This window comes from Euleptes europaea, chromosome 13 (genome assembly GCF_029931775.1).
Source record: "Euleptes europaea isolate rEulEur1 chromosome 13, rEulEur1.hap1, whole genome shotgun sequence".
NCBI classification, from domain to species: domain Eukaryota; kingdom Metazoa; phylum Chordata; class Lepidosauria; order Squamata; family Sphaerodactylidae; genus Euleptes; species Euleptes europaea.
Genome location: NC_079324.1, coordinates 62,379,425 through 62,407,199, shown reverse-complemented (window position 1 = coordinate 62,407,199; position 27,775 = coordinate 62,379,425). Strand labels below are relative to the sequence as shown.

At 48.8% G+C, this 27,775-nt stretch overlaps 1 protein-coding gene across 1 annotated transcript; it reads left to right on the top strand.

The window, feature by feature from the left end:
- The first annotated feature begins 135 nt into the window (after positions 1–135).
- On the top strand, positions 136–27,775 carry BRAP (BRCA1 associated protein). The gene is made up of 12 exons (XM_056859386.1): positions 136–267; positions 4,045–4,206; positions 6,042–6,237; positions 7,318–7,507; positions 10,217–10,330; positions 12,113–12,261; positions 13,219–13,294; positions 14,143–14,281; positions 15,197–15,306; positions 17,584–17,673; positions 25,727–25,830; positions 27,382–27,775. Exons 1-12 carry the CDS (start codon positions 186–188, stop codon positions 27,740–27,742), a joined length of 1,773 nt encoding a protein of 590 aa, XP_056715364.1. The 5' UTR covers positions 136–185; the 3' UTR covers positions 27,743–27,775.

Here is a 27,775-nt window from a genome sequence, read left to right as displayed (position 1 = left end):
GCGCCGCGTGACCTGTTCCGCTCTGCGCAGGCGCGTTTGGCCGACGCCGCGGGGTCAAGGGGGAAGGAGGCGGAAGTGGCTCATAATCTGAGGCGGCGTCGGCGGCGGAGCTCGTTTCTCCTCACCCCGTTCCTTCCGCGAGCTCGGGCCCCGCCGGCCCGGCAGCCCCTCCACGGGCGGGCCCTATGAGTGTGTCCCTGGTGGTGCTTCGCTTGGAGCTGGCCGAGACGTCGCCCGTGCCGGGCAGCTTCCCTTACAGTGCGGCCGGTGAGGGGAATTTGGGAGAGGGGGATGAGATAGCTGCTCTTGGGGTTTAGGGCGAAGTCCTTCGCGCGGGGTATGATTAGCTTGTGGAACTCCTTGCTACGGGGTGTAGTGATGGCAGGTGGCTTTCAAGAGGGGCTTCATCAGCAGAAGTATAGTGTCCAGATCACGAAGTGATGGCGTCGCTTTACTCTGCTCTGGTTAGACCTCAACTAGAGTACTGTGTTCAGTTTTGAGCACCACCATTTAAGAAAGATGTAGACAAGCTGGAACGTGTCCAGAGGAGGGCAACAAAGATGGTGAGGGGTCTGGAGACCCAGTCCTATGAGGAAAGGTTGAAGGAGCTGGGTAGGTTTAGCCTGCAGAGGAGAAGACTGAGAGGGGACATGATAACCATTATCAAGTACTTGAAGGGCTGTCATAGAGAGGAGGGTGCCGAGTTGTTTTCTGCTGCCCCAAAGGGTCGGACCAGAAGCAACGGGTTGAAATTAGATCAAAAGAGTTTCTGTCTAGACATTAGGAAGAATTTTCTAACAGGGTGGTTCCTCAGTGGAACAGGCTTCCTCGGGAGGTGGTGAGCTCTCCTTCCCTGGAGGTTTTTAAGCAGAGGCTAGATGGCCATCTGTCAGCAGTGCTGATTCTGTGACCTTAGGCAGATCATGAGAGGGAGGGCACCTTGGCCATCTTCTGGGGGTAGGGGGGGGTCACTGGGGGTGTGGGGGGGAGGTTGTTGTGAATTTCCTGCATTGTGCAGGGGGTTGGACTAGATGACCCTGGTGGTCCCTTCCAACTATATGATTCTAAGTCCCAGTTTGGGAGTTCTTGGAACTGCACCTGGAGTGTTGAGTGCAGTTCTGGAGGCCGCAATTCAAAAAGGATGTGGACAGAATGCAGCGGGTGCAGAGGAGAGCGACAAGGATGATCGGGGGCTTGGAGACCAAGCCCTACGAGGAAAGGCTGAGGGAATTGGGAATGTTCAGACTGGAGAAGAGGAGGTTGAGGGGGGACATGATTGCTCTCTTGAAGTATCTGAAGGGTTATTGCTCTTCCTGTTGGCAGCAGAGGAAAGGACTCGCAATAATGGGCTTAAATTGCAGGCAGAAAGGTACTGGGGCTGGATATTAGGAAAAGGTTTTTCACAGAGTTGTTCAACAGTGGAATCTGCTACCTAGGGAGGTGATGAGCTCCCCCTCACTGACAGTCTTTAAGCAGAGGCTGGACAAGCACTTGTCAGGGATTCTCTAGGCTGATCCAGCATTGAGCAGGGGGTTGGGCTCAGTGGCCTGTATGGCCCCTTCCAACTCTATGATTCTATTGTGCTGGTGGACCGAGGGGAGGGGCCTCCGCAGGATATACTGCCATAGAACCCACCCACCATAGCAGCCAGTTTCTCCAGGAGAGCTGACCTCTGTCGTCTAGAGATCTGCTGTAATTCTGGAAGATCTCCAGGGACCCCCTGGGGGTTGGTAGCCCCATCCATAGAGGAGACGAAGCCATTCCATGATAGTCAGACAGAGCCTGCTTGTTCAGAGGAAGTGTCTCTTGTGTTGCTATTTCCTGAGGATTAGTTATGTTAGTCTGCTGCGGTCAAAATACTAAAAAGGTTGTGCTCTAAAAGCCAGCTGACTTATTATGGTAGAATGAATGCATATGGTGATGGGGAGGTCTAACTTATGGAAGGTTATACCATAAATGTGTTAAAGATGCCATAAGATTCTTTTATTGTTGTGTTTTATTAGTAAAGGGTATTTGTTCATGTTCATTGAGAAAGCAACCAAACTTGGCCACGCACTGGCATAGTATGTAAAAGAGGAAAGGCTTTGTTAATTAATAGTTAAAACTACCGGTACCCCAAAATGGCCTAGTAAAGGGTGTTGAGAGTCAGTTGTAGGGGAAATGGAAACAGATTGGAAATTGGTAAGTTCTACTCATACCCCAGAGAATTTAAAGAATGCTGGAGGATGGTATATGGGTGTTTTTTGGGTTTGGATTTCCAAATGTCTGTGTATTTTTTGTACACAACACCTGCAGTTCTGTACAGGCCTCCATGATGTAGATTACCTGATGCTTTGGATGCCTTTGTGCTGGTTTTCCTGGTTTGCCTGTATTGGGTGTCTGCAAATCAGTGAACAATAGAACTAATAGTTGTTATAAAGTATGGTAGCAGCAAATAAATGTTTGTAGGAGGGAGTATTAGAAACTGGAAAAAAAGTTAGTGGCTCTTTATAGCAGCTTTGCCAATGGCTTCTTGCTTTGTAGCTCAGTCTCCTCCAAGGAGCCCAGAACACTTTGTAAACTAGAAGAAGGTTGTTTCTCTATCACTCAGGTAGTCAGTGTACATACTATAATTTACTGAGACGGGTGTGTGTGATGGTCTAGGAACCTTTGAACCTCAGTGTCCAGCTTTAGCCTTATTAAGCCTAGTAATCCTAGTTGCAAGCTTGTCTTAAAGGAGAACAAATATTCTGCCACTGCAATAATAAAAGTCTTTATGGTAATAGTTGTTTTTTTTCCTGCAATGTACTAACTAACAGATCTCTTTGGAAGCCTCAAACTTGAAAAGTTTGCTCTACCAAAATTAAAAGTTTGTAATAACCAGTGTTCTTTAAGCATATTACTCTAAGGGACTGACCTCTCTCTCCTAAGTTCTGCTGCTTCAAGGCCAAACCCCTTTCTTATTTTTGTTAAGTTTCCCTTTTAAAATATATATGTGCTTTAAAATTTGAATGGTTTTGAATGATTTTTAAATACTGCTGCTTTTACACACATGAGAGTTGAACTCCTCTCTGTCTGATAAAGATGCGGAGAGGGGGAGAGTGATGAGGGAGAGCAATTGGAGAGGTGCCTGTTAAGGTTCTGTGCAGATGGGGGTTAGAAGACGGGAACGTGGGTGGAGGCCATTAAGAGAATTGTGATTTAAAAAACAAACCCTGGAAGATTTCAGTTGCTCTGCCCCTGCTCTCATGTGGCCTCTGATTAGTCCAATTGCTTATTAGATGTCACATTCCATTGATTGCATTGACTTACATTGTGAAAATGATCACCAGTGTGGACTAGAATGTCTACAATGTCCTTTAACCAGGAAGTTTTCTTACTAACGCCATCCAACAGAAAAAAAGACCTCTCTGAAACATAGACAGGGCCCTGCTAGATCAGGGCACTGGTTCATCTGAACTGGTATCCTTTTTCTTGCCAACCCAATGTCTCAGCAAGTCCACAAAGGGGAAGAAGATAGCCACCTCCTCCCCCCTCCCCCACAACTGGTATTCAGTAGCATTGTGCCTCTGGAGATGGAAGTTCCATTTAAGCACAGTGCTGTGGGTTCATCCATTTAACCAAGCATAGTTCTCTCCTGCCCTGGATATGGATGACAAAGGGGGAGGGAGGTATGTCATGGACAGATCCCATCAAAGCAAGCAGAGTCCTCCAGTGCCCCACCAGTTTATTAGATTCCAGGCCTCTCAGTTATCCCAATAGGAAACCCCCAAATATCTGCATTGTAACGACTGTTTGTGTAATGCTGTTTCCTTTCGTGTTTGTCATCTGGTAAATAATATGAATCTGTGATTGGCTAAGCTAGGCCATGGGTGTGTTGTAGCTCAAGCAATGAGTGACTTGGCAGGGAGGAAGGAAATCATAATGGGGCTTCATTAATTAATAGTTGAGTGCAGCTGTAATAGCTGCTGTTATACAGGTTTGTTGGGCCTCATTTGGCTGCAGTTGTTTTGTTCTGGCTGGCAGGTAGTTGTCATAATGAAATTAATCATCCTTTCTGCTTAGCCACTGACATGTCTAATGAGGAAATCCAGGAGACAGCACTAGCTGCAGCCACAGCCTGTTTGGAAGGGAAGGCGCCGGTGGAGAAAGCGGCCATAATTCACCAGCATCTCGGCCGCCGGGAGATGACAGATATGATCATTGAGACTTTAAAGCCCAACTCAGGTACTTTGGAACTGTCACTCTGGGCTCCTACGCCCAGCACGCGTGCAAGAACTGCATTTCCAGATAATTTAGAGAATTAGAATGTAGATCAATTAAGCCAAAGGCATCTGTGTGTCTATGATGCAAACTGCAGTTGGACCACTGTTAAAGCTGCCTTGTGAAAAGCTGCTTGCCTGGCTGCCTGCCAGGTAAGAATTGTCTCCGTGGGCTCAAGCAAGGGCGCGTCTGTCATCTGGAAAAGATGAGGTCTCTTAGTTTCTTTTCCATTAGGTCATTGCTGCACCCTAACAGCACAGATTGTTGTTCTTGGGAAAGCAGACAGGCACTGTGTTTTGTGCCCTTGTTACAAACTTTAGAGTTTGTAAAGTTTGAGACTTGCAAGGCTCTTCAAAGGCAGAGCTGAAAAGAAATCTTCAAGCTCATCTCTGTCTATTGATTCTGTGACCGGAACAAAGAGAGATGAAAAAGAACATCGTCTCCTGGCTACAGAGCTGATTCAACGCTTTCTTTAAAAATACACCAGAAACGCTCACAAGTATTTTGGTTGGCTTTTGGGGCAGATTTTTAGCATGGAACACTTTTTACGACAGTGACCGAAATGGAGTTACTGTGGCAAAAGTAGACAATGCAGGGGAGCTGTGCAGTTCTGGGAGTAGGAGGGGAGAATCCATAGTGATAAGAGAGTAACCTTTTGCAAGTTTACTCACTACTCTGTGACTTTTTCTCTTGTACAAAAATTTATTTAATCATTCAGCACTGCTAAATGGCCTCTTGGTCCCTTTCAACTCTGGTTCTGTGACTAAATAGACCAGGTTGCCCAACTGTGAGCGGTTTCCTAACCAAGCAAGCTGCAGATGGTTCCAGCACTAGGGCTGTTGAAAAAAAAAAATTCGGTAAAATTCGGATTCGGCAAAATTCGGCCCGTTTTGATTTGGGCCGTGCCGAAGTCCGAACTCCCCCGCTTCGGATCCCCGAAATTCGGGCGAGATCCGGAGTTCGGGGGGAAATTCGGGCCCCCCGCTCGCCTTCAGGGAAGCCCCCTGAAGGCACGCGGGGGGCCCTTTAAACAGATCTATTCCAAGCCCCCCCGTGTGCCTTCAGGGGGCTCCCCTGAAGGCACGCGGGGGGCCCTTTCACACATCTATTCCAAGCCCCCCTGCGCGCAGGGGGGGCTTGGAATAGATCTATTTGAAGGCCCTCCCTGCGCGCCTTCAGGGGACTCCCCTGAAGGCGCGCGGGGGGGGGGGGCGTGGAATAGATATGTGCCTCCCGGCCGGAAGGCACAAATCTATTTAATGCCCCCCCCCCCCGCACGCCTTCTGGGGAGTCCCCTGAAGGCGCGCGGGGGTGTGTGGAATAGATCTGTGCCTCCTGGCCGGGAGGCACAGATCTATTTAATGGCCCCCCCATGCGCCTTCTGGGAAGTCCCCTGAAGGCGCGCGGGGGTCGTGGAATAGATTCAGTGCCTCCCGGCCGGGAGGCATAGATCTATTTAAAGGGCCCCCCGCGCGCCTTCATGGAAGCCCCCGTGAAGGCGTGGGGGGGAACCCCGAATCTGCCGAATTTATTTGCCGAACCCCCGAAGGTTCCCGCCTTTTTTGAGTTCGGTTCCTCGCGAACTGAAAAACAGCCGAATCGGGGGAAATTTGGCTGTTTTTCGGTTCGGGAAGAACCGAATTGACAGCCCTATCCAGCACGAGATACAGCTTGGAGGTGATGAGCTCTCCAGCTTCCAAAGGACCCGTTTTTGGGTAGATTCCTTTTATTGCATTTGAAAATGATGCATTGGCACAGCTGGATTTTCTAACCTGGGTGTTTCTTGCTTTCGTGGACAGATGAGATGAAAGCCGCCATGGAAGAAGGCAAAGCTTCTGAGGCTTCCTCTCCAGAGGACCGAAGTAAACCTGGAGGCCAAAGTGTGGGAACAGCCCCCGATTCACCCTCAAAGCAGCTTCCGGACCAGATTTCCTTTTTCAGCGGAAACCCATCTGTTGAAATAGTTCATGGTATTATGCACCTCTACAAGACAAAGTAAGAAAATAGTACCGTTGGAAGGGCACAAGGCAAGGGTGCAAAGTCATGCGCAGTGATCATTACCTTCCATCCCCTGGCTCCAGGGCCTGCTCATGGAAGGAAACCTTTGGATTCAATCCCAGGATTTCTTGGGTGCAAAATGGGATGGTTGACCTTGTTGGCGTAGTTTTGTTACGAGTTTCAAATCTTTATTATGACTTAGAATCATAGAGTTGGAAGTGACCACCAGGGTCATCTAGTCCAACCCCCTGCCCAATGCAGGAAATTAACAACTACCTCCCCCCCACGTCCCCAGTGACCGCAACCCTCCCCCCCACCATGCAGGACTTGCTATGACAGCTATGGTGTTTAATAGCAAATGCTTGTGTTGGCATTCTAGAGCTAGTGGTTTTATGCTTTCTACCCTCAGGGAGTTCTTCTCTAATCCAATTGATCTGCTTAGTTCTGTTATGGGACCCCCTCATTTTGCAGTGGCTTTTGGGTCATGGCCTAGGATGTGAAGCTGGCACTTGGGAAGGCCTGACCAGGGCTTTGGTGCCATTGAAGCTGCCCTCCATGAACTGAGAATGTTTGCACATAGCTAGATAGCAGTGAGAAGCCTGTTCCAGGGAATCTCCTCCACCATCACTGGTATTCTTCCTGAGGAACCCATGATTTCCCTGGAATGTGGATTGAAGCTCACTACTTCAGAGATTCCTTGGTACTTCAGAGGTTCCTTGGTAGCCAATCTCAGAACTAACACCATTTTAGAAGAAGAAGAGTTGGTTTTTATATGCCGACTTTCTCTACCACTTAAGGGAGACTCAAACTGGCATACAACCCCTCCCCACAACAGACACCTTATGAGGTAGGTGGGGCTGAGAGAGCTCTAAGAGATCTGTGACTAGCCCAAGGTCACCCAGCAGGCTTCATGTGGAGGAGTGGGGAAACCAACCCGGTTCACCAGATTAGCCTCCGCCGCTCATGTGGAAGATTGGTGAATCAAACCTGGTTCTCCAGATCAGAGTTCACCGCTCCAAACAACCACTCTTAACCTCTACACCACACTTTCTGAACCTTCTAATTTTGTCTGTGCAGCAAGATGACCTCCTTAAAAGAAGACGTGCGACGCAGTGCCATGCTGTGCATTCTCACGGTTCCTGCCACAATGACCAGCCACGATCTCATGAAGTTTGTGGCTTCTTTTTATGAAGTCATTGAACACATGAAAATAATCCGAGACTCCACACCAAACCAGTACATGGTACTGGTCAAGTTTAGTACACAGGTAAAAAAAATTACAAGACGTTAAACACTGGCTGAAGGGAGAAGAGTTTTCTCTAGATAGGCCTTTGGAACAAATGCTCTACTGGTGCTCATTTGGCAGTATATCAGTGGCAAAGCACCTAGTGTGAACACCCCTGGATGCTGTCTGCAACCGTGGCAGACCACATCAGCTTCTGTAACACTGTACTCGCTTTTGTAGAGAGATAGAATTTTCACAAACTTTGAACCCATGGGGAAAAACCTTTTTTCCCCATAAAAAAACACCTGGAAATTTTGGGGAAAATTGAACTTTATGCAATACTTACTGTCCTATCAAACCTAAACTAATTTTACTTCTTTAACAATATAAAATGCATCATTTATAACTTATTTAGCACTTATTCAGCAAGACATGCAAGATATAAATGGCTGACTAACCACTTTGGGGAGGGGCTGTGGCTCAGAGCATCTGCTTGGCATGCAGAAGGTCCCAGGTTAAATCTCCGGCATCTCCAGTTAAAGGAGCTAAGCAAATAAGTGATGTGAAAGACCCCTGCCTGAGATCCTGGAGAGCCACTGCCAGTCTGAGTAGACAATACTGACTTCAATGGACCAAGGGTCTGATTGGCAGCTTCATATGTTCAAAGATCCCAGGTGTTCATGTGTTTTGAGGGAGAAGTGAAAAGTTCAACCATGTCAGGTCAAAAGGACAACGGAAGGCATGCAACTTGAGAAGCAATGAACGCCCTTGCCTCATGAAGATTCGGTATGCTTCTAGGTGCTGAAATGCATCTTGGATTTAAGAGCTGTATTTGTCTTTAAAAGCACTTTACTCATTCTAAAAGAGAAAATATTCATAGGAATTTTTCTCAGTACTCCCCAAAATTTCCTTTTTTTCTGCTGAAAAAATTGAGAAGCCTCAGGAAAAAAAAGAAAAGCACACAATTTTTTCCTAAAATTTTCCAGTTTTTTTCTGGGCCTTCACATCTTTAGGCTTTTGCTGTCCACGGGTTCCTTCTGTGAAACTCTTCTCAGGTGGTAAAGTGGCAAAGGTACTTGGCTTGAACCAGGCAAACCCAGGTTCAAATCCCTAACCTTGGGCCTGCTGTACGCTCTTTTTCTGCTCTACTTTTCTAGGGGGGTTGTATGGATAAAATGGGGTAGGGTGAGAGCTGAAATTGGGGAGGGGGCAGCTGGGATAACTACTGCAGAGCTGATCGCTTTCCTCTGCGTTCCGGGGATAGAAAGGCAAATCATCTGTGTCACTGAACTCAGGATGGGTGGGATATAAGTAAGTAAAAAGCCTCTCTATTCCGATGTGGGTGATGACCAGAGAAAAGTGGGAGAAGAGGCTCTCCTCCCCCCCGGGCATGCAAGATATAAATGGCTAACAGCTTCTGTGTCCAAGTGCTGCTTGCTTTGCCAAGCTCTTCTCCAGAGACATTCAGGGCCTTCTGTCTAATTGCTGATTGAAATGGCCCAGCTTCCTGCTCCAAATGGCCCTTAATTGTAATTACTGCCTGCAGTACAAGCAGTTTCCCCATTGCTGGGGTGATTGTGTATCCATTTGAAAGCAGTGACTCAGGCAAGCTGGAGAAAAATGTACATCAGCCCCTGGGCTTGCAGAAGGAGGTGTGCCTTGGATCTGGAAACCTGCTCTCTAAGATTGCAAAAGCCAGATTCTCTTTTCAGGGAACCCGCACGGTGATTGTGGGCATGCAGGAAACTAGAGGTTTAATCTGTAGGGATATAAATGGAGTTTAATCTTTCAAAAAGAGAAAGCCTTTTGGTTTCTGGGTGGGACGCACGAGTGGTTCTGCTCACTTCCCAGAATCTGCAGGGCAGTTGTGGCTGTCAGATTTCTTTTGGCTCAGAAGAGCATTGCGGGGAAAACTCAAGTGTTGAGATCTTGTGTCTTCTGCTGGTGGGACCATTTCCAGAAGTCCCATCATGGATCATCTTTAGCCCTAGGCCCAGTGATGGTCAAGCATTTCCACCTTCCACACAGACTTGTTTGCTGAGGAACTCTGAGTGCACTGGAGGTTTTTGGGGACAGAGGAGTGTTGTATGGAGCATGTTCAGTGCCTGTGGAGTGCTGACTGGGCCTCTTGGGCCTCACCACTGCTTCCCAAAACTTACCTAAAAGCTGCTAAAGGCACTGAAGAGAGGGAAGATCATTGGCTAGAATAGACTTCAAGAAACAGACCCAAGAGCCTCTTCTCAGTTGTAGCCCAGGCACTTTGGATTTATGTGATGCTTCAGTGTTTAGAGGATTTTATGTACGTTATCTCAGTAATCCATAAGCCAGCCCTCCAAGGCGGGCCTGTATTAGTATCCCCACATTGCAGATGGGGATACTGAGATTGTGAGTGACTCGACCAAGGACGATACCTAGGGAGCTTCTTTCAGATGTGAGGTTTGACTTGGGGGCTTCTTGCTTTGCATCTCACTTCTTTCTGCCATCGCTTGTTCCTTTGTGCTGTTATAGCCACTGCCAAGCTTCCTTGGCCATGCCCTTGGGTGGCAGACCATGGCTAGGGGAGGTAGGAGGTGGGTTGGCTGCCACATGAGTGGAGAGTCACTGGCCTGAGAAATGCTCTTTGATTTTCTTAGTAATGTTGGTAGTTTTTTTTTTTTTTTTTGCGGGGTGGGGGGAATGCCTCCACCCAGCTCTTGACCTGGGTAGAAATCCAATCTGTTCAGCCTCTTGTTTTTGCTTCCTCCCCACTAGGCAGATGCGGACAGCTTTTACATGACTTGTAATGGCCGGCAATTCAACTCCATAGAAGAAGATGTTTGCCAGCTGGTCTATGTGGAGAGGGCCGAAGTCTTCAAGTCAGAAGATGTAAGTCATTTCTTCTGATCTTCACAAACACTTATGGGCAGCTGGGGATCCTCCCCTTCATCTTCTCGGTGGGATGCGTGCAAACTTCACAGCCCCTCTGCTGCCCTGCGGTTCTTGCAGAATCTAAAGCTTGGGAACACAGAAGCCAAATAATTCAACCCAATAATCTGAATTTGAGTTGTCCTCTTTGCCTTGAACTCATTGCACAATCTTGGTTGTTGTTGTTGGGCATCCCAGCCGCCAGCAGCACACAGGCAGCCAGCTGAGGCAGCTGCTGAAGATCATTGTATGTTTGTTACCAAGTGATGCCTTCAGGTAGCCGCCACCCCCCCGCTGGTCCTGCACCCCCTTCCCTTTTCCTTTGCTTCTGGCACTGTGGCACCTCTGCCGGGCCCTGCCTCTGTGTCTCTCTGAGCCTCGTCCCCATCCACGGCTTCTCCCCTCCCAGCTCCCCTTCACTTGTCCCCTCTGAATTGGCTGCTCCTCAGTCATCCAGAAACCAGCACCTCTCTGCCATCTTCTGCTCTCTTGATCCCTCTTGCAACACTTGGCTCTCCTTTTCAGATGCCGTTGTTGCAGGAAGAAGAAGAAAATAGTGGGAGAGAGACAAGAGGGGCCGGTTAAATTTTATGTATTAAAGTGGCAAGGAAGTCTAGGGCACTGAATGGAGGTGGGGCGCGCAGGGCAGGCAGGCATCAGAGGTGGAAAGACTCTGAGGATTCTTTGGGTTGGTGTGGGCTTTCAAGGGTCAAAGTATCTGACGAAGGGAGCTGTGACTCTTGAAAGCTTGTACCCGGAAAATCTCGTTGGTCTCTGAGGTGCTACTAGACCCGAATCTCCATGTCAGGTGGGTTAAGCTGAGGGCATGTGACTGGTCCGTGGTCCCCCAGCAAGCTTTCATGGCAGAGAGGGGATTCGAACCTGGGTCTCCCTGCTCTTAATCCAACACTCTAACCAATACACCACACTGGCTCTGAGTGAGATAATGGGTCAGCACCAAGGGAGGGGGGGTTATGTCATAGCCTAGTGGGGGGTAGGGATAGGATTTTGAGAAGGCTGCCTGGCAGGTAGTTCCCTTGGGAGAGGGTTCCCTGGTAGCAGGACACCTGGAAGGCTGACATCTGCAGAGGGTGTGGTGTTTCCATCCTGCATCTCCATCCTGAGAGCCAACGTGGTGTAGTGGTTAAGAGCGGTGGTTTGGAGCAGTGGACTCTAACCTGGAGAACCTGGTTTGATTCCCCACTCCTCCACATAAGCGGTGGAGGCTAATCTGGTGAACTGGATTTGTTTCCCCACTCCTACACATGAAGCCAGCTGGGTGACCTTGGGCTAGTCATACTCTCCCAGCCCCACCTACCTCCCAGGGTGTCTGTTGTGGGGAGGGGAAGGGAAGGTGATTGTAAGCTGGTTTGATTCTTCCTTAAGTGGCAGAGAAAGTTGGCATATAAAAACCAACTCTTCTTCCTCTTCTGCACACCTCACAATGTCTTCTTTATTTAACTGCTTGCCTTTGCTACAGACAGATCTCGCCTCTCCCCCCATCTCTTTTATGTTTTGGACAGACTCAGGCCCTGGTCAGTTCAGTGGCTGACCTTCGGGGTCTGTCTGCTGCATGGGAGACGCACAGCTGTCTTTTTGGCATCCATGCATTGGCGCTGGGGCTAGGGTTGTCTGCAGCAGGGGAAACGACACTGGTTGCAGCAGATGGGAAGGGGTGCTGAGTGGCAGGTGTCATTCAGCGTCTCGGGGGACTGACACAGACGGGGCCTTCTTCTCGCGAAGGGAGCCAGCCTTCCAGTCATGGACCTGATCGAGCTGCCCAAGTGCACAGTCTGCCTGGAGAGGATGGACGAGTCCGTCAATGGGATTCTCACCACCCTTTGCAACCACAGTTTCCACAGCCAGTGCCTGCAGCGGTGGGAGGACACCACGTAAGCTGTTCCCTTTGCTCTGGACTGGGCAGCAGGGTGTGTTGGGGGGGGGATTATCAAAGGGGAGGCTTAAGATGGAGAATGCTGTACTGGGTGGTAGCACATTTCCTCCCCCCCGCCATAAAGGAGCTACAGCTGAAATGTCCCCTGGTGTTATGAAGAGTGTGAGTGGAGGAGGTGTGTATGCCCAAGATTCACACTTTTGCATGCACACAAGAACTGCAGGACCAATGCAGAGGATTCTGACCTTGGGTTAAATCAAGGGTGAAATGTGATGAGGCAGAGATCAGGCAGAGGGGTTTTGCTGGTGAGTGCTTTGCTTTCGAGCTCTTGTCCAGGAAAGCTCAGTGCAGTTCGCCTCTGGAAGTGTGACACCTGGGAAGGTCAGCTGAGTGCAAGCACCATTTTGGACTGGTCTCCTTGAGGACTGGAAACCTCTGGGAAATGAAAGCAGGGGGTTATCATAAGAACATAAAAAAGCTATGCTGGATCAGATTAAGGTCCATCAAGTCCAGCAGTCTGTTCACACAGTGGCCAGCCAGGGGCCTCTAGGAAGCCCACGAACAAGACAACAGCAGCAGCATTGTCCTGCCTGTGTTCCAAAGCACCTCAGATAATAGGCATGTGCCTCTCTGATCCTGGAGAGAATAGGGATGCATCATGACTAGTAGCCATGGATAGCCCTCTCCTCCACGAACATGTCCACTCCCCTCTTAAAGCTTCCAAGTTGGCAGCCATCACCACATCCTGGGGCAGGGAGTTCCACAATATAACTAATCATGAGAGCCTATGGCTGAATAAACAGTGCACTGAGTGTGTGGGTTAGGTTTTGTGGTGTCCCCCCTGGGTGAAACATACCCTGCCTCTTTCTAGTTGTGTTGCATATTCCTGCTGCCAAGCTGTGTTACCTGACCTTGGCCTGAATTGTAATGACTGCTCTTTTCCTGACTCTGACAGATGCCCTGTGTGCAGGTATTGCCAAACCCCAGAGCCTGTGGAGGAGAACAAGTGCTTTGAGTGTGGCGTCCAAGAAGTGAGTGGACCACTGTGGGGGCAAGGGAGGAATTTGACTTGATCTGGCTGCTGCTCTGGCTGCATCGCCAGGAGGGGCTTGGCTTTGCAGAGGGGCCGATAGCTTCATCTGACCATCTTTGCATGTGCTTTGCAAAGACCCTGAGAGGTGAACTGGAGGAGGAAGGATTTGGAGCATTCACTCTTCCTAGAGAGGAGCGTGTCCTCCCCCTAATCCCCAATGGTCCCTGGGTTCTGAGCTTTGGGGTCCCTGTGCACAGTTCCCCGACCATCACTGAGGCCATTCCTCCTGCCACCTTCAGCATGTACTTGGCACAAGGCAGATCAGGTATGGTTTAATAACAGACATTTCACAGGGTGTCTGTTGTGGGGAGGGGAAGGGAAGATGATTGTAAGCCAGTTTGATTCTTCCTTAAGTGGTGGAGAAAGAGCGGTGGTTTGGAGCGGTAGACTCTAACCTGAAGAACTGGGTTTGATTCCCCACTCCTCTGCATGAGCGGCGGGCGCTAATCTGGTGAACCAGGTTGGTTTCCCCACTTCTCCATGTGAAGCCAGCTGGGTGACCTTGGGCTAGTCACAGTTCTCTCTGAGCTCTCTCAGCCCCACCTACCTCACAGGGCGTCTGTTGTGGGGAGGGAAGGGAAGGTGATTGTAAGCCAGTTTGATTCTCTCTTAAGTGGTAGAGAAAGTCGGCAAATAAAAACCAACTCTTCTTCATATCTGAGGAAGTCAGCTGTGAACCATGAAAGTGCTTATTGAAATCAGTGTTGTTAGACCTGAAGGTGCCACTGGGCTTCTGTTTTGTTTGCCTTTGTTCGCAACAAATCTTCTCGCCCTTTTATCACACAGAACCTTTGGATATGTCTAATATGTGGGCACATCGGGTGCGGACGCTACGTGAGCCGGCACGCTTACAAGCATTTTGAGGAGACACAACATACCTATGCCATGCAGCTAACCAATCACAGAGTCTGGGACTATGCTGGAGGTACTTCTTTTTCCTTAAGCGGCTGCTTCTGTTGTCTCAGCCGAAGCTGAGCTCCAGAGCACGTGCAAAGCATCGAAATGCGCAGCCATCTCTTCCTGAAGGAGGACACTTTCCTCCTGCCCTCTAGTGTCTTTTCTGGGCACAGGCGCTTCCTTTTCTCTGTGAGATTTCTTCCCTGCCCTGAGCACAAGCCAGATATGGTGACGCACATTTTTCGAATGGGAGAATTACTGTGGGTTCGTGTGGAACGGCAGGAAGTGTCAGTGAGTCCAGCCGTGGTTCTGGCTTGCGAGGCTCTTGGCTGCTGCTTGTGCTCTGTTGTGAGCCAGCGTGGTTTAGTGGTTAAGAGCGGTGGACTCTGATCTGGAGAACCGGGTTTGGTTCCCCACTCCTCCACATAAGCGGCGGATGCTAATCTGGTGAACCAGGTTGGTTTCCCCACTCCTACACACGAAGCCAGCTGGGTGACCTTGGGCTAGTCATACACTCTCAGCCTCACCTACCTCCCAGGGTGTCTGTTGTGGGGAGGGGAAGGGAAGGTGATTGTAAGCCTGTTTGAGTCTTCCTTAAGTCGTAGAGAAAGTTGGCATATAAAAACCAACTCTTCTTCTTGTGGAGGGTTAAGACTGGGAGCCCCCAAGCAGTAGACCCCAAAGCAGAAGATATCTTCCACAGGGAGATGCCAGAGGAGGGGTCTGGTTGAGCCATCTTGGTGGGGGCTTGGCAAGAGGGGCATTTCCATCCTTCAGGTCCTGACATCTTCAGGGTGAGACTGGAAGCATCTCAGTAAAGGTGGGCTCAGCAAGATCTGGGCATGTGTCTCACTTTGCAAAGGGTGGGCCAGGTTGCGTCTCACTCCTGAATCCCTGGAAAACTTGTGTGAGTTTACCTGCTGTTTGTTGCATTGCTCTCTAGATAATTATGTCCATCGCCTGGTAGCAAGTAAGACTGATGGGAAGCTGGTCCAGTACGAGTGTGAGGGAGACATATGTCAAGAGGAGAAGATCGATGCCTTGCAACTAGAGGTAAAGAGCTGCTGCTTCAAATCCGGGCGGGTGCCTGGTTTCCCCTGCCATTGTCATTTTCATAGAATCATAGAGTTGGAAGGGACCACCAGGGTCATGTAGTCCAACCCCCTGCACAATGCAGGAAATTCACAACCACCTCCCCCCGCCCCCACAACTCCCAGGGACCCCTACTCCATGCCCAGAAGATGGCCAAGGTTCCCTCCCTCTCATCATCTGCCTAAAGTCATAGAATCAGCCTTGCTGACAGATGGCCATCTAGCCTCTGCTTAAAAACCTCCAGGGAAGGAGAGCTCACCACCTCCCAAGGAAGCCTGTTCCACTGAGGAACCACTCTAAGTGTTAGAAAATTCTTCCTGATGTCTAGATGGAAACTCTTTTGATTTAATTTCAACCCATTGGTTCTGGTCCGACCTTCTGGGGCAACAGAAAATAACTTGGCACCCTCCTCTATATGACAGCCTCTGTTTTCCCCAGCTCACCTAACAGCAGCCTCGTTGAGAGCTTCCGGTGCTTTTCTGCCATTATTCAGATGTGATCTTTACCAAAGTTCAGTGTGAAGGGATATTGGGGGAAGAGGGGGCTTGTGTGCATCCTAATTGCACCTAGGTCTGATGAATGCAGCAGGTTAAGGGCAGACTAAAGCAATTGCTTTTCACACAACTCATAATTTGCTGGTGGGTCTGGCTGCCCTGGGGTGCGGAGATGGCTATTAGGGGAAGCGGCTTTAAAGTGGGTTAGGAGGAGAGGTCCAGCCGTGAGGACTAAATACAGTCTCCATGTTCTGAAGGAGGGAGTACCAGTTGCTGGGGGTGGGGCAGCTTTAGCCTCCCTGCCCTGCCTGGGGCATTTGGCTGGCCACTGTGTGAAATGGGGGAAGGAACTCTGGTGTCACTGAGCAGGCTGTTTTGTCACCAGCCTGTGAGCGCCACGGAGTGGTACACCTGAGTGGTACACCTGCATTCATTAGGACTGCATTTGAATGATTTCGTTTTTGTTTATTGGCAGTTCTAATTGAGATTGAAGACTTTCTATTCCTTGGCTCCATCATCAACCGAAAGGGAGACTGCAGCCAAGAAATCAGAAGGAGGTTGAGACTGGGAAGGGCAGCCATGAAGGAGCTAGAAAAGATTCTGAAGTGTAAGGGTGTGTCACTGGCCACCAAGATCAAGTTAATTCATGCCATCGTATTCCCTATTACTATGGATGGGTGTGAAAGCTGGACATTGAAGAAAGCGGATAGGAAGAAAATAGATTCCTTTGAAATGTGGTGTTGGAGGAGAGTGTTATGGACACCCTGGACTGCCAAAAAAACAAATCAGTGTGTTATAGATCAAATCAAGCCTGAACTGACCCTAGAAGCTAAAATGACTAAACGGAGGCTATCGTATTGTGGTCACATTATGAGAAGACAAGAGTCACTAGAAAAGACAGTCATGCTAGGAAATGTTGAGGGCAGCAGGAAAGGAGGAAGACCCAACAAGAGATGGATTGACTCTATAAAGGAAGCCACAGCTCTCAATTTGCAAGATCTGAGTGAGGCTGTCAAAGATAGGACATTTTGGAGGACTTTGATTCATAGGGTCGCCATGAGTCGGAAGCGACTTGACGGCACTTAACACACATAACAATTGAGATTTTAATTGTGGCCTTTTAATGTATTTTTAATCATTGTTTTATTTACATTGTAAGCCGCCTTGAGCTCCGCAGAAAGGTGACTAATGAATGTTTTGAATAAATATTACCACCCATAATTGTGACCACCAATAACCTGCTGCTGACGGCAGCGCACAGCTAACTGTCAGATGAAGCGGCTATATAGTCAGACCCTTGGTTTGTGAAGGTCAGTTTTGTCCACTCTTGGCTGGCAGCAGTTCTCCAGGGTCCAAGGTTGTCTTCTGCAGCACCTGATCTTTTTGGTTGGAGACACCTTGAATCCAGGACCCTTAACACATGTGAAGAAGATACTCTTGAATTGTGGCCTCTCTCTGAGTGCAGTACTGGCATGGACCCAGTGTCCTAAGGAAATGTGGGGTGGCTGAAACCTGCCCAGACCATTGAGGAATTACGTGTTTTCCGTCACTTTCATTAGTATCGTTTGGATTCTTGCCTCTTAGTCGGTCTCTCCCTGACTTGAACCCAATCCCCAGTGGAGGAAGGGCTCATCCTGCACCAGTTTGTCTTTGTTAGACAGGACTTGAGAAGGCCAAAGGACAAGTTGACTGCTTTGTTTTTTTGTTTTTGTTTTGCTTTTGTTTCATTTCCAATGCAATGCAGTACTCCTATTTGCTAACAAGTCAGCTGGAATCCCAGCGCATCTATTGGGAGAATAAGATTGTCCGAATAGAAAAAGACACAGGTGAAGAGGTGAGTCGAATTCTTGTATTAATAATGTGTCCTTCAGTTTTCAGGATGGTGGGTTGGCGCCATCAGTCGTGTTGTGCTAAGGCAGTGTGGGAGGGGGAGGGCTTAAGCAAATAGGCAGGACTGTTCCCAATGCCACCCTCGGACATACAGGAAGCTGCCTTTTCCTGGGGCAAGACCATCTATCCCGATGCTGTTCTGTCTGGCAGCGGCCGTCCAGTCTCAGGTGGCCTCTTTCTCAGCTCTCCTGTCTGATATCCTTTTAACAAGAGGTGCCAAAGGGGGACAAAGGAACCCTCTGTTTGCAGAGCAGGATCTCTTTGTCCAGAGGAAGCTCAGTGAGGATTTAATAAAAGAAGAAGAATTGGTTTTTATATGCCAACTTTCTCTACCACTTAAGGGAGACTCAAACCAGTTTACAATCACTTTCCCTTCCTCTCCCCACAACAGACATATTGTGAGGTTGGTGGGGCTGAAGAGAGCTGTGACTAGCCCAAGGTCACCCAGCTGGTTTCATGTGTAGGAGTGGGGAAATAAATCCAGTTCACCAGATTAGCCTCCGCCGCTCATGTGGAGGAGTGAGGAATCAAACCCGGTTCTCCAGATCGGAGTCCACTGCTCCAAACCACTGCTCTTAACCACTACACCACACTGGTTCTCCTATCCGAGTTCTTCAGTGCCCATCCTTTAATCTTGCTGGCTCTCAGAAGGCTGAGCCGTTCTCTTATGTGTTTCGACAAGACTGCCAAACCATTTCCCCTTCTAGAACAGAAAAGGAGTATTAGCCAAAATGATCAGGAAATGATGCCTGGTCACAGTGCCTGCCGTTACTTGGAGGCAGACAACATAATGGTTTAAATTTGGATCAGCCTGGATTGCTGTATTGGCTAGCTTGTGAAGCCCCTTCACCAACATAGCTCAGAGGTAAGGCCTGACCACGGGGTCCCTTGCTCAGAGAGCCCACCTGGCTGGAATGGAGGGAGAGAGACAAGGCAGAGAGGTCCACCCCATCGGCTTAGGGGTGTACAGCTGCCATTTGGCTCCTCCTGGTCCTGATGTAAATGCTGCATAATGGTTGGTTCCTCCCTTTGCTGATCCCCCTTCCTATCCCATGTGGAATTGTAAACTGCTTTGAATTTATTGCTGGGAAGGCAGCATGCGAATGTCACAAATGAATAAAATGGATCCTGGGGGATAAACAATTAGCAGAGGCTTTCCAAATGGTTAGAGCAACTGCCTCCTATAGTTTGCACAAGAATTGCTCGTTTCCTTTATCCAGAGTTTCCCATCCATAGGGAAAAGACTTCCAGGACTAAGACATCTCAAAGGGGTTAGATCAGGAGTGGGGAGCCTTTTTTCCTCCAAGGGCCATTTGGATATTTATAACATCATTCGCGGGCCATACAAAATTATTAACTTAAAAATTAGCCAACCAATACATTTCTCCATGGCCCAGGTGGGAAAGGGTTAACACAGTTTCTTGGGCGGTCCTAGCAGCTCCATAGGTAACGACTCTGCTGCAAGGGGGGGAAAAGGTTGCTTTTCTCAGCAAAACAAACTCACACCTGCCTTGAATAGAGGCTATTCCTGTCCCCAGGAGGATGCAGATCATCAGTCTTAGATCCTTCTGAGCTAGAGATCTGCCAGGACCCACGAAGGGCCGGACAAAATTATTTCGGGGGCCTTAAACGGCCCCCGGGCCTGACGTTCCCCACCCCTGGGTTAGATCATGATGGAAACCCAGTAGGAAAAGAGCAAAGATCCAGTAGCACCTTGAAGACTAAGAACATAAGAAAGGCCATGCTGGATCAGAACAAGGTCCATCAAGTCCAGCAGTCTGTTCACACAGTGGCCAACCAGGCACCTCTAGGAAACAAACAAGACAACTGCAGCAGCATTATCCTGCCTGTGTTCCAAAGCACCTAATATTAATCAAATTTCTGGCAGAGTTTTCCTTAGCCCCAGCTCACTTCAGATACTGCTGGAATGTGAGTCCATCTATCCTTAAGTAGAGAAGAGTGAATTACACACACAATGGCAATGTAAATGTCAAAAGCAAGTAAATGACATTAGTAGGCGTGATTGGATTAGGTGTGATATGCAGAAGGGTAGTAGGCATGGTAGTAGGTGTTGGAGGAGAGTGTTAAGGATACCATGGACTGCCAAAAAAACCAAATCAGTGGGTTATAGATCAAATCAAGCCTGAACTGACCCTAGAAGCTAAAATGACTAAACTGAGGCTATTATATTTTGGTCACATTATGAGAAGGCAAGAGTCACTAGAAAAGACAGTCATGCTAGGAAAAGTTGAGGGCACAGGAAAACAGGAAGACCCAGCAAGAGATGGAGTGACTCAATAAAGGAAGTCTCAGCCCTCAGTTTGTAAGACCTGAGCAAGGCTGTCAAAGATAGGACATTTTGGAGGACATTGATTCATAGGGTTGTCATGAGTCGGAAGCGACTTGACGGCACTTAACACCCACCCACATCCACACAGTAAGGCGTGGAGAAATTAACAGGGGTAATGAGACAGGAATCCTAGATTTCTATTAAGTCCAGGAGAATGTATTGACTTGAGCTTCATTATTAGTTGTAATTCAGCAGCCTCTCTTTCTAATCTCCATTTGAAATCCCTTTGTAAGAGAACTGCTATTCTTAAATCAGCAGCTGAATGGCCTGGAAGGCTACTGTTATTCTGTCCTTTATTCTGTCTAAGGATCTAGTCTAGTCTGGAGCTTGACTGAGTCCGTCCTAGAGCTGGGAGGAGCCTTAGAGGTTATCCAGTGGAGCTTTCTGCTCAGTGCAGGAAATCCACAGCCAGAAGGAGATGGGAGAAGGGGGGCCAGTTAGGGGCTTTTCGGCATGAGCCCCTGCGAAGTTGATGGGAAATGCGCAAGGGTTGAAAATCCTAGTCAGCTTGATGCTGGCATTCCAGTACTTCTTATTTCCACACAGAACTGAACACCTGAAGCTGCCTTCTACTGAATCAGACCCTCGGTCCATCAAAGTCAGTACTGTCTACTCAGAGTGGCAGCGGCTCTCCGTGGTCTCAGGCAGGGGTCTTTGATATCACCTACTTGCCTAGTCCCTTAACTGGAGATGCCGGGGATTGAACCTGGGAGCTTCTGCATGCCAAACAGATGCTCCACCACTGAGCCACGGCCCCTCCCCAGCTTGAGTGAGTGGGTGGGAGGGGGAGATGCTGAGCTGTACGCTTCTGAGTTCCTGGTTCTGACTACTCCTCTGCCACCAACTTGCCAGATAGTCTTAGTCGTGTCAGTCTTTCTCAGCCCACCCACCACCCATCTGAGCATCACTGTCTATTCAGTGTAAATGCCTACCTGTGAAGTCTCTGTACCGGACTGAGATCAAGGAGGTCCCCACACACCGGCACTCAGTCTTGAGAGAGCGTGGTACGCAAAGAGGGAACGATGAGGAAAGGTGGGAAAACTGCCCTGGCTGGGTTAGATTAAAATAAAACAAAGTTGAAATCTCTCTTACGATCGCTAATTAGGAAGGGGGAGGAAAGTCCAAGAGAAGATCATAAATGAGAGAAAAATGCAAGTGGGACAGAGAAGCCTGGTAGCTATTAGCAGTTCCAAGCATAAGGAATGCCAGGGTTGTTTTGCAGAGGCAGGCCATGGCAAACCACCTCTTGTCAGTCTCTGGCCTAGAGCAACTGCCCTATGAGGAGCGGTTAAAACGCTTAGGGCTGTTCAGTGTGGAAAGAAGGCGGTTAAGGGGAGACATGATAGAGGTCTATAAAATGATGCATGGTATGGAGAGAGTGGACAGGGAGAAGCTTTTCTCCCTCATAATACTTGAACATGGGGTCATCTGCTGAAGCTGGAGGATGAGAGATTCAAAAGTGATAAAAGGAAGTATTTCTTCACACAACGCATAGTTAAATTGTGGAACTCCCTGCCCCAGGATGTGGTGATGGCTGCCAACTTGGAAGGCTTTAAGAGGGGAGTAGACCTGTTCATGGAGGAGAGGGGTATTCATGGCTACTGGTCAAAATGGATATTAGTCCAGATGCATACATATTCTCTCCAGTATCAAAGGAGCATGCCAAATATATTAGGTTCTGTAGAACACAGGCAGGAGTAATGCTGCTGCAGTTGTCTTGTTTGTGGGCGTCCTAGAGGCACCTGGCCGGCCACTGGGTGAACAGACTGCTGGACTTAATGGGCCTGGGTCTGATCCAGCATAGCTTTTCTTATATTGTTATTACTGATTCAATATGCTAGGCTTTTGTCTTTGAGGGGGGGAACCATTGTTTTGAAGGCAAGAAGGCTGTTGCTTCCTTTTTCAAGGACCCTTTGTGAGAGCCAGTGTGGCATAGTGGTGAGTGTGTCAGACTAGGATTTGCGAGACCCAGGTTCAAATCCCCATTCTGCCATAGAAGATTGCTGGGTTATTTTGGACCAGTTACCCAGTCTCTGCCTAATCTACTTCACAGGGTTGTTGTGAAGATAAAAGTGAAGCAGAGGAGAATGTGGTCAGCCACTGTTGGTCCCTGTTGGGGAGAAAAGTGGTATATGCCAAGTAAATAAATGCACCACCAGCATCGGTTGCTCAAAGTGGCGTGCTCCTCATCTGACACGCAGGCAGGGGAACGCCTCTTCCACAAGGGCACTGCTTTGTTGGAGTATGAACATATGAAGCTGCCTTCTACTGAATCAGACCCTTGGTCCATCAAAGTCAGTATTGTCTGCTCAGACTGGCAGCGGCTCTCCAGGGCCTCAGGCAGAGGTCTTTCACATCACCTACTTGCCCAGTCCCTTTAACTGGAGATGCCGGGGATTGGACCTGGGGCCTTCTGCATGCCAAGCAGATGCTCTACCACAGAGCCATTGCCCCTCCCCAAATTCTGTATGCTTCTGAGTTCGTATACTTTTGTGAAAATGTTAAACAAAAATCTGCTCCCAGGTGGGCACCTTCTTAAATGTTTTTAATTAACTTAAATATTCTGGTCCTAATGATGAAGTATCTGAAGAAGTGAGCTGTGACTCACAAAAGCTCATACCCCTGCAGAAATTTTGTTAAAGGTGCTGCTGGACTCTTGCTCTTTTCCACTGCTGCAGACAAACACTGTTACCAATCGTGATATAACTATAATTGTGCCTGTATATAACTTTCTGTAAAGCCAGTGTGTTGTAGTGGATAGAGTGGTGGACTAGGACGTTGGGTGACCCGGGTTCGAATCCCCACTTCTACCGTAGAAGTTCGCCAGATGCCCTTGGGCCCGTGACAAACTTGGCCAAGCCTACCTCAAAGGGTGGTTGTTGTGAGAAAATGGAGGAAGGAAAATGATGTTCTAAAAGCCACTGAGTCCCAACTGGGGAGAAAAGCGGGATAGAAGAATAGTTGGTTTTATATGCCGACTTTCTCTACCCCTTAAGGGAGAATCAAACCCGCTTACAATCCCTTCCCCTACCCACAACAGACACCCTGTGAGGTAGGTGGGGCTGAGAGAGCTGTGACTAGTCCAAGGTCACCCACCTGGCTTCGTGTGTAGGAGTGTGGAAACAAATCCAATTCACCAGACTAGTGTGCACCGCTCATGAGGAGTGGGGAATCAAACCCGGTTCTCCAGATCAGAGTCCGCCGCTCTTAACCACTGCACCATGCTAGCTGGATATAAATAAATAAATGGAAAATGCATGCATCAACTTTCCTGAGCTGTCTTTTGCAAGCAAGCTTTCTCTTCTCTCTGCGCCCCCCCCACTCCACTTCAGTTCCTCCTCCATGGGATGGGGCATTTCTCAGCTCTTCCCATTCTGGCCGGTCCCCTTTTTAAACCATGACTGGCTGCCTCAGCTGCCTGGCGGTGGGCAAGTCCTGCCTTCTGGAGACCGAGGGTCAGACCTCTTGGCAGGTGGTGCTTTTCTGCAGAGGAAGCTATGTAGCTTGCGCCAGGGAGCTGGATTTCTCCTTTTTTTGTTTGCTTTGTGTGCCTCTGGGAACGTGTGTCAATAGAATAGGTCATGTGGCTCTAGTGCTTACTGCAGCAAAAAGCCCAAATGCAGTTTGTTCTTTGTTTTTTAAATGATGGGGCAGGAATTTCTAAGAGGAACAACGCTTTCTGCGTGCCAGCAAGTTATTTGTATTTGTTATCTGTCGGCAGCAAACCTAAGGTTAAATATTAATTTTTGTAATGAAATATTCGGAAGCAGTACTGTGGAAAGGAACCCCTGTGGGAGTATGTCTGTGATTCCTCTCTCCCCCTCCTCCTGTTGATCACTATAAAACGCGAGCAAATTGTGGGCAAATTTGGCAGACATTTGTGCTTGGGTTTATCCTTACTCTGATTGTGCAAACATGGATGCCTTTGTAAAATGCATACCCTACAGAACAGTATTAGTATTTGTTCGGCACTTCCTATACTCTTTGGCTTATATATATTATCGTAATAAGCCTCTGAACTGCCCTGTAAGGGAGGACAGCACAGTTATTTTGATGTTGCAGATTGGGGTGTGTCTGAGAGGGGTGGTTTCCCTAAGGCCCAGTGTGTGTGGCCAAGACGAGATTTGAAGTGGGGATCACCCAGACGCCAACTCATTCTCTTAGCTACTTCGCAGTACCAGTGGTCAGTTGCAAAACCACCTCAAAAGTCCTGGGGTCCAAGCCAGCCTGGAAGTAATATCCCTAGAACTGAAGCTCTTGCCTCTTAATTCCAGCTGCATGGGCATGTATTGGGTTCTCAGGTATGCACTCTGCACATCCTCAGAGGAATGCTCTTCTGATACTCCACTCTTCCATCTTGATCTATGCCATTCTGGGAGCTGAATGCTTGGCTACATGTGCAGCTTCTGGTGTGTTTGTATGATGGCCGCACAATCTCCTGTGTAGAAATATATATTTGGGGTCATTTGTCTGAAGGAGACTTACAGGCTACTGGGTGTGGCCTGACCTGTCAGCATGGGGGTCCGGTCCCAGTGCAGTAGGATGGAGTTGACCGTTGTGGCTGATTGTGGCCCTTTCGTATGGGGCCAGCACTAGGCAAAGAGCTGGTGGTACAGAGACATAGGTTAGAGCGGCTGCCATCAGCCTTTCCAGTCTGGGGATCCACTCAGCGTGGGAGACAGTGATCTGCAAGCATGTGACAGGAAGTCATGAGGCCCGTGATGTGTTAGGAGTGGGTGGGGGGAGCCAGAGTTATTCCCTTGTCAAGGCCGGGGCCATGTGCAGCAAACCAGAAGTGATGGGAACAAGAAGCACGAGCTGAACGCCAGTTGGGGCATCCCAAACCTGCATTAGAGTTGGGGAGGAACCCTTGACACCACTGTGTGACTTCACCTGGCCATTTGCTGGTCTTCTCAATACACTTCCAAAGAGAGACTGGAGGCGTAGCACCTTTGTTCTCTACACAGCGGGCATTTCCAGAAGGCAGGTGTGTAGCAAGAAAAGGCTCTTCTGCACACCTGAGAGGCCCAGCCAGGGATCGAAGACCCTTGGGCTGGAGTGACCCCACTATCTGTGCCCAAGGGGATTTTAGTTTAGTTCTGATTGGCACTATCGAAATGAAATTCAGCCTGGTTGCTGTGAGTTACAGAGGGTAAAGCAGTGGTGTCTCTGCTTCCATGGACTACCGAGGCCATCAGTACCAGAATTTCATGCGGTGTCATTTTAGCCTTTGGAGCTCCGTGAAGCTCAGTCCAGCAAGTAATGCCGATGGGGTGGTCCTCTGCTCTTTCCTCCTGATTATTTCGCCACAAAGGGAAAGCTTCCATTTTATTCTGCAGGGCATGGTCGGGGTGGCCTTTGGTGATAGTTCTTCATCTATAGCCTTAAATGGTCAGAACCAAGGTGTTCATGTCCCATTTCCTCTCCCCCACCCTCACAGTCCTTTAACATTTGTTTTCTCTCTCTCTCTCTCTCTCTCTCTCTCTCTCTCTCTCTCACTCACACACACACACACACACACACACACACACACACACACAGGAAGCGTCCAAAGTCTGTGGATTTACTCCAGGAAGCCCATTTCTTGTAATGAAAATGTGCATTTGGACTTTGGCACGCTTGAAAAAGTCTCTTTGTTTTCCAACAGATTAACACCATGAAAACTAAATTTAAAGAGACCATTGAGAAATGCGATGCCCTGGACCGCAGGCTGAACGAGCTGATCAAGGAGAAGCAGTCGCTCGAAAGGAAGTACGTCTGCCTCGTTCTTTCCCTAGAAAGTGGATTCTTCCAACAAAGCCTTAAGCGTTGACTTGATGGCAGCTGTCTTGCCTAGAAGACGCTTCTTAATCCATCTCAGATACTTACAAGGGCCCTTCAGGTTAAACGAACAGAGCTGGAAGTCAGACATGCTTTTTCCAGCCTGTGTTCCCAGGCACTTTGGAAATCACCAGTCCTCGAGGCGGAATCGCCTTGGTTTACCCTGTCAATTAATGACCTCCAAAGCATCCTATCGTTAACAGCCTTGCAGGCTGAGGGCCGCGGCTTCCTTGATTGAGTCAACCCAATATCTCAGGTTCTATTAAGATAATGGCAAATCTGCACATGAATTCCTGCTTGGTCTCAGTAGAATCTGAGAGTGGCTGGCGTACTTCTAGAAAAGGAATTGTCCCTCTTTCCTTCCACCATTCCTCTTATTTTTCCAGTGATCCACATTTTCCTATGACTGGATCGTTTCCTCTATCTTTGCAATATAATGAAGTATACCTTTATCTTGGATTACTGGGCAGCCTGCATAAACTATTAAAACTATATAATATGTACAATCTTTCTTCTGTTATGTAACAAGCTGGAGGGCATGTGAAGAAGTAGGGTGGGGAGGGGCTGTGGCTCAGTGCTAGAGCATCTGCTTGGCATGCAGAAGGTCCCAGGTTCAATCCCCAGCATCTCCAGGTAAAGGGACCAGGCAAGTAGGTAATGTGAAAGACCTTTCTCTGCCCGAGACCCTGGAGAACTCCTGCCGGTCAGAGTAGACAACACTGCCTTTGATGGACCAAGAGGGGTCCTGATTCAGTGTAAGACAAGACTTTTCTTCTTACCTTGATTAGCTCTGTTATTAACCAGCAGAGGTAGGTAGGGGCCTCCTTCATATTGTCTGAACTCTGAGATACACTAAAGGCATCCTTTTAATGATGTTGCTGAGCCCTGGGCTCAGGTTGCCAAAGGATGTAGTGATGGCTACAGGTATAGATGGCTTTAAAAGGGAATTAGATTCATGGAGGACAGGTCTATCAGTGGCTACTAGCCATGCTGACTACAAGGAACCTCCATGGTCAGAGGCAGTCAACTGGTGCCAGGAGGCAACACCAAGGGAAGGCCTTGGCCTCTGTGTCCTGTTGTTGGTCCTCCAGAGGAACTGGTTGGCCACTGTGAGAGACAGGATGCTGGTCTAGATGGACCACTGGTCTGATCCAGCAGGGCTTTTTAAAAATTCAGACAGCAGGGCACAAAACTATATTGCATGGCTGATTTCTCAGTCTGTCCCCCCCCCCCCCCGGGCCCTATTTAAGGCACTCTTTCTCAGAAGCTTGGCCAAAAATCCAAGCGAACTGTAATCCGTTTGGGTGGTTCTTGCTTAGAGTTTTTATTCCACAAAGATTGAGGACGAATTCAGGGAATTACACCAAGCCTTGCTTTGTTCTGCTGGGGATGTGCATTGTGTGGTCTCCAAGTCTTTGGGGATGGGGCAGGCTCCAATCTAACACACACACACACGGGTTGTCATCCGCTCCTCTCTTTCAGATGCAGCCAGCTAAGCAACAAAGTGTCCAAGCTCACCACTGAGCTGAAGGAAGAGCAAGAGATGAACAAGTGTTTGCGAGCAAACCAGATCTTGCTCCAGAACAAGCTGAAGGACGAGGAGAAGCTGCTGAAGGAGACCTGTGAGCAAAAGGACCTGCAGATCACAGAACTCCAGGAGCAGCTGCGGGACGTCATGTTCTACCTGGAGGCCCAGCAGAAGATCAACCACCTCCCCGCCGAGGCCAGGCAGGAAATCCAGGAGGGACAGATCAATATTGCCATGGCGTCGGCAGCCGGCTCTTCCGCAGGGGGCGCCGGGAAGCCTTCGTCCCGGAAGGGGAGGGCCAAGCGGGGCAAGTGAGAAAGGGGGCCCAGGCGATTGACCTCACCAAAG

Coding starts and splice junctions, on each gene's coding strand:
- BRAP (XM_056859386.1), top strand. CDS start 186: ATGAGTGTGTCCCTGGTGGTGCTTCGCTTGGAGCTGGCCGAGACGTCG. Junction 10,331..12,112: donor AAGTCTTCAAGTCAGAAGAT/GTAAGTCATTTC, acceptor CTTCTCGCGAAG/GGAGCCAGCCTTCCAGTCAT. Junction 14,282..15,196: donor AGTCTGGGACTATGCTGGAG/GTACTTCTTTTT, acceptor ATTGCTCTCTAG/ATAATTATGTCCATCGCCTG.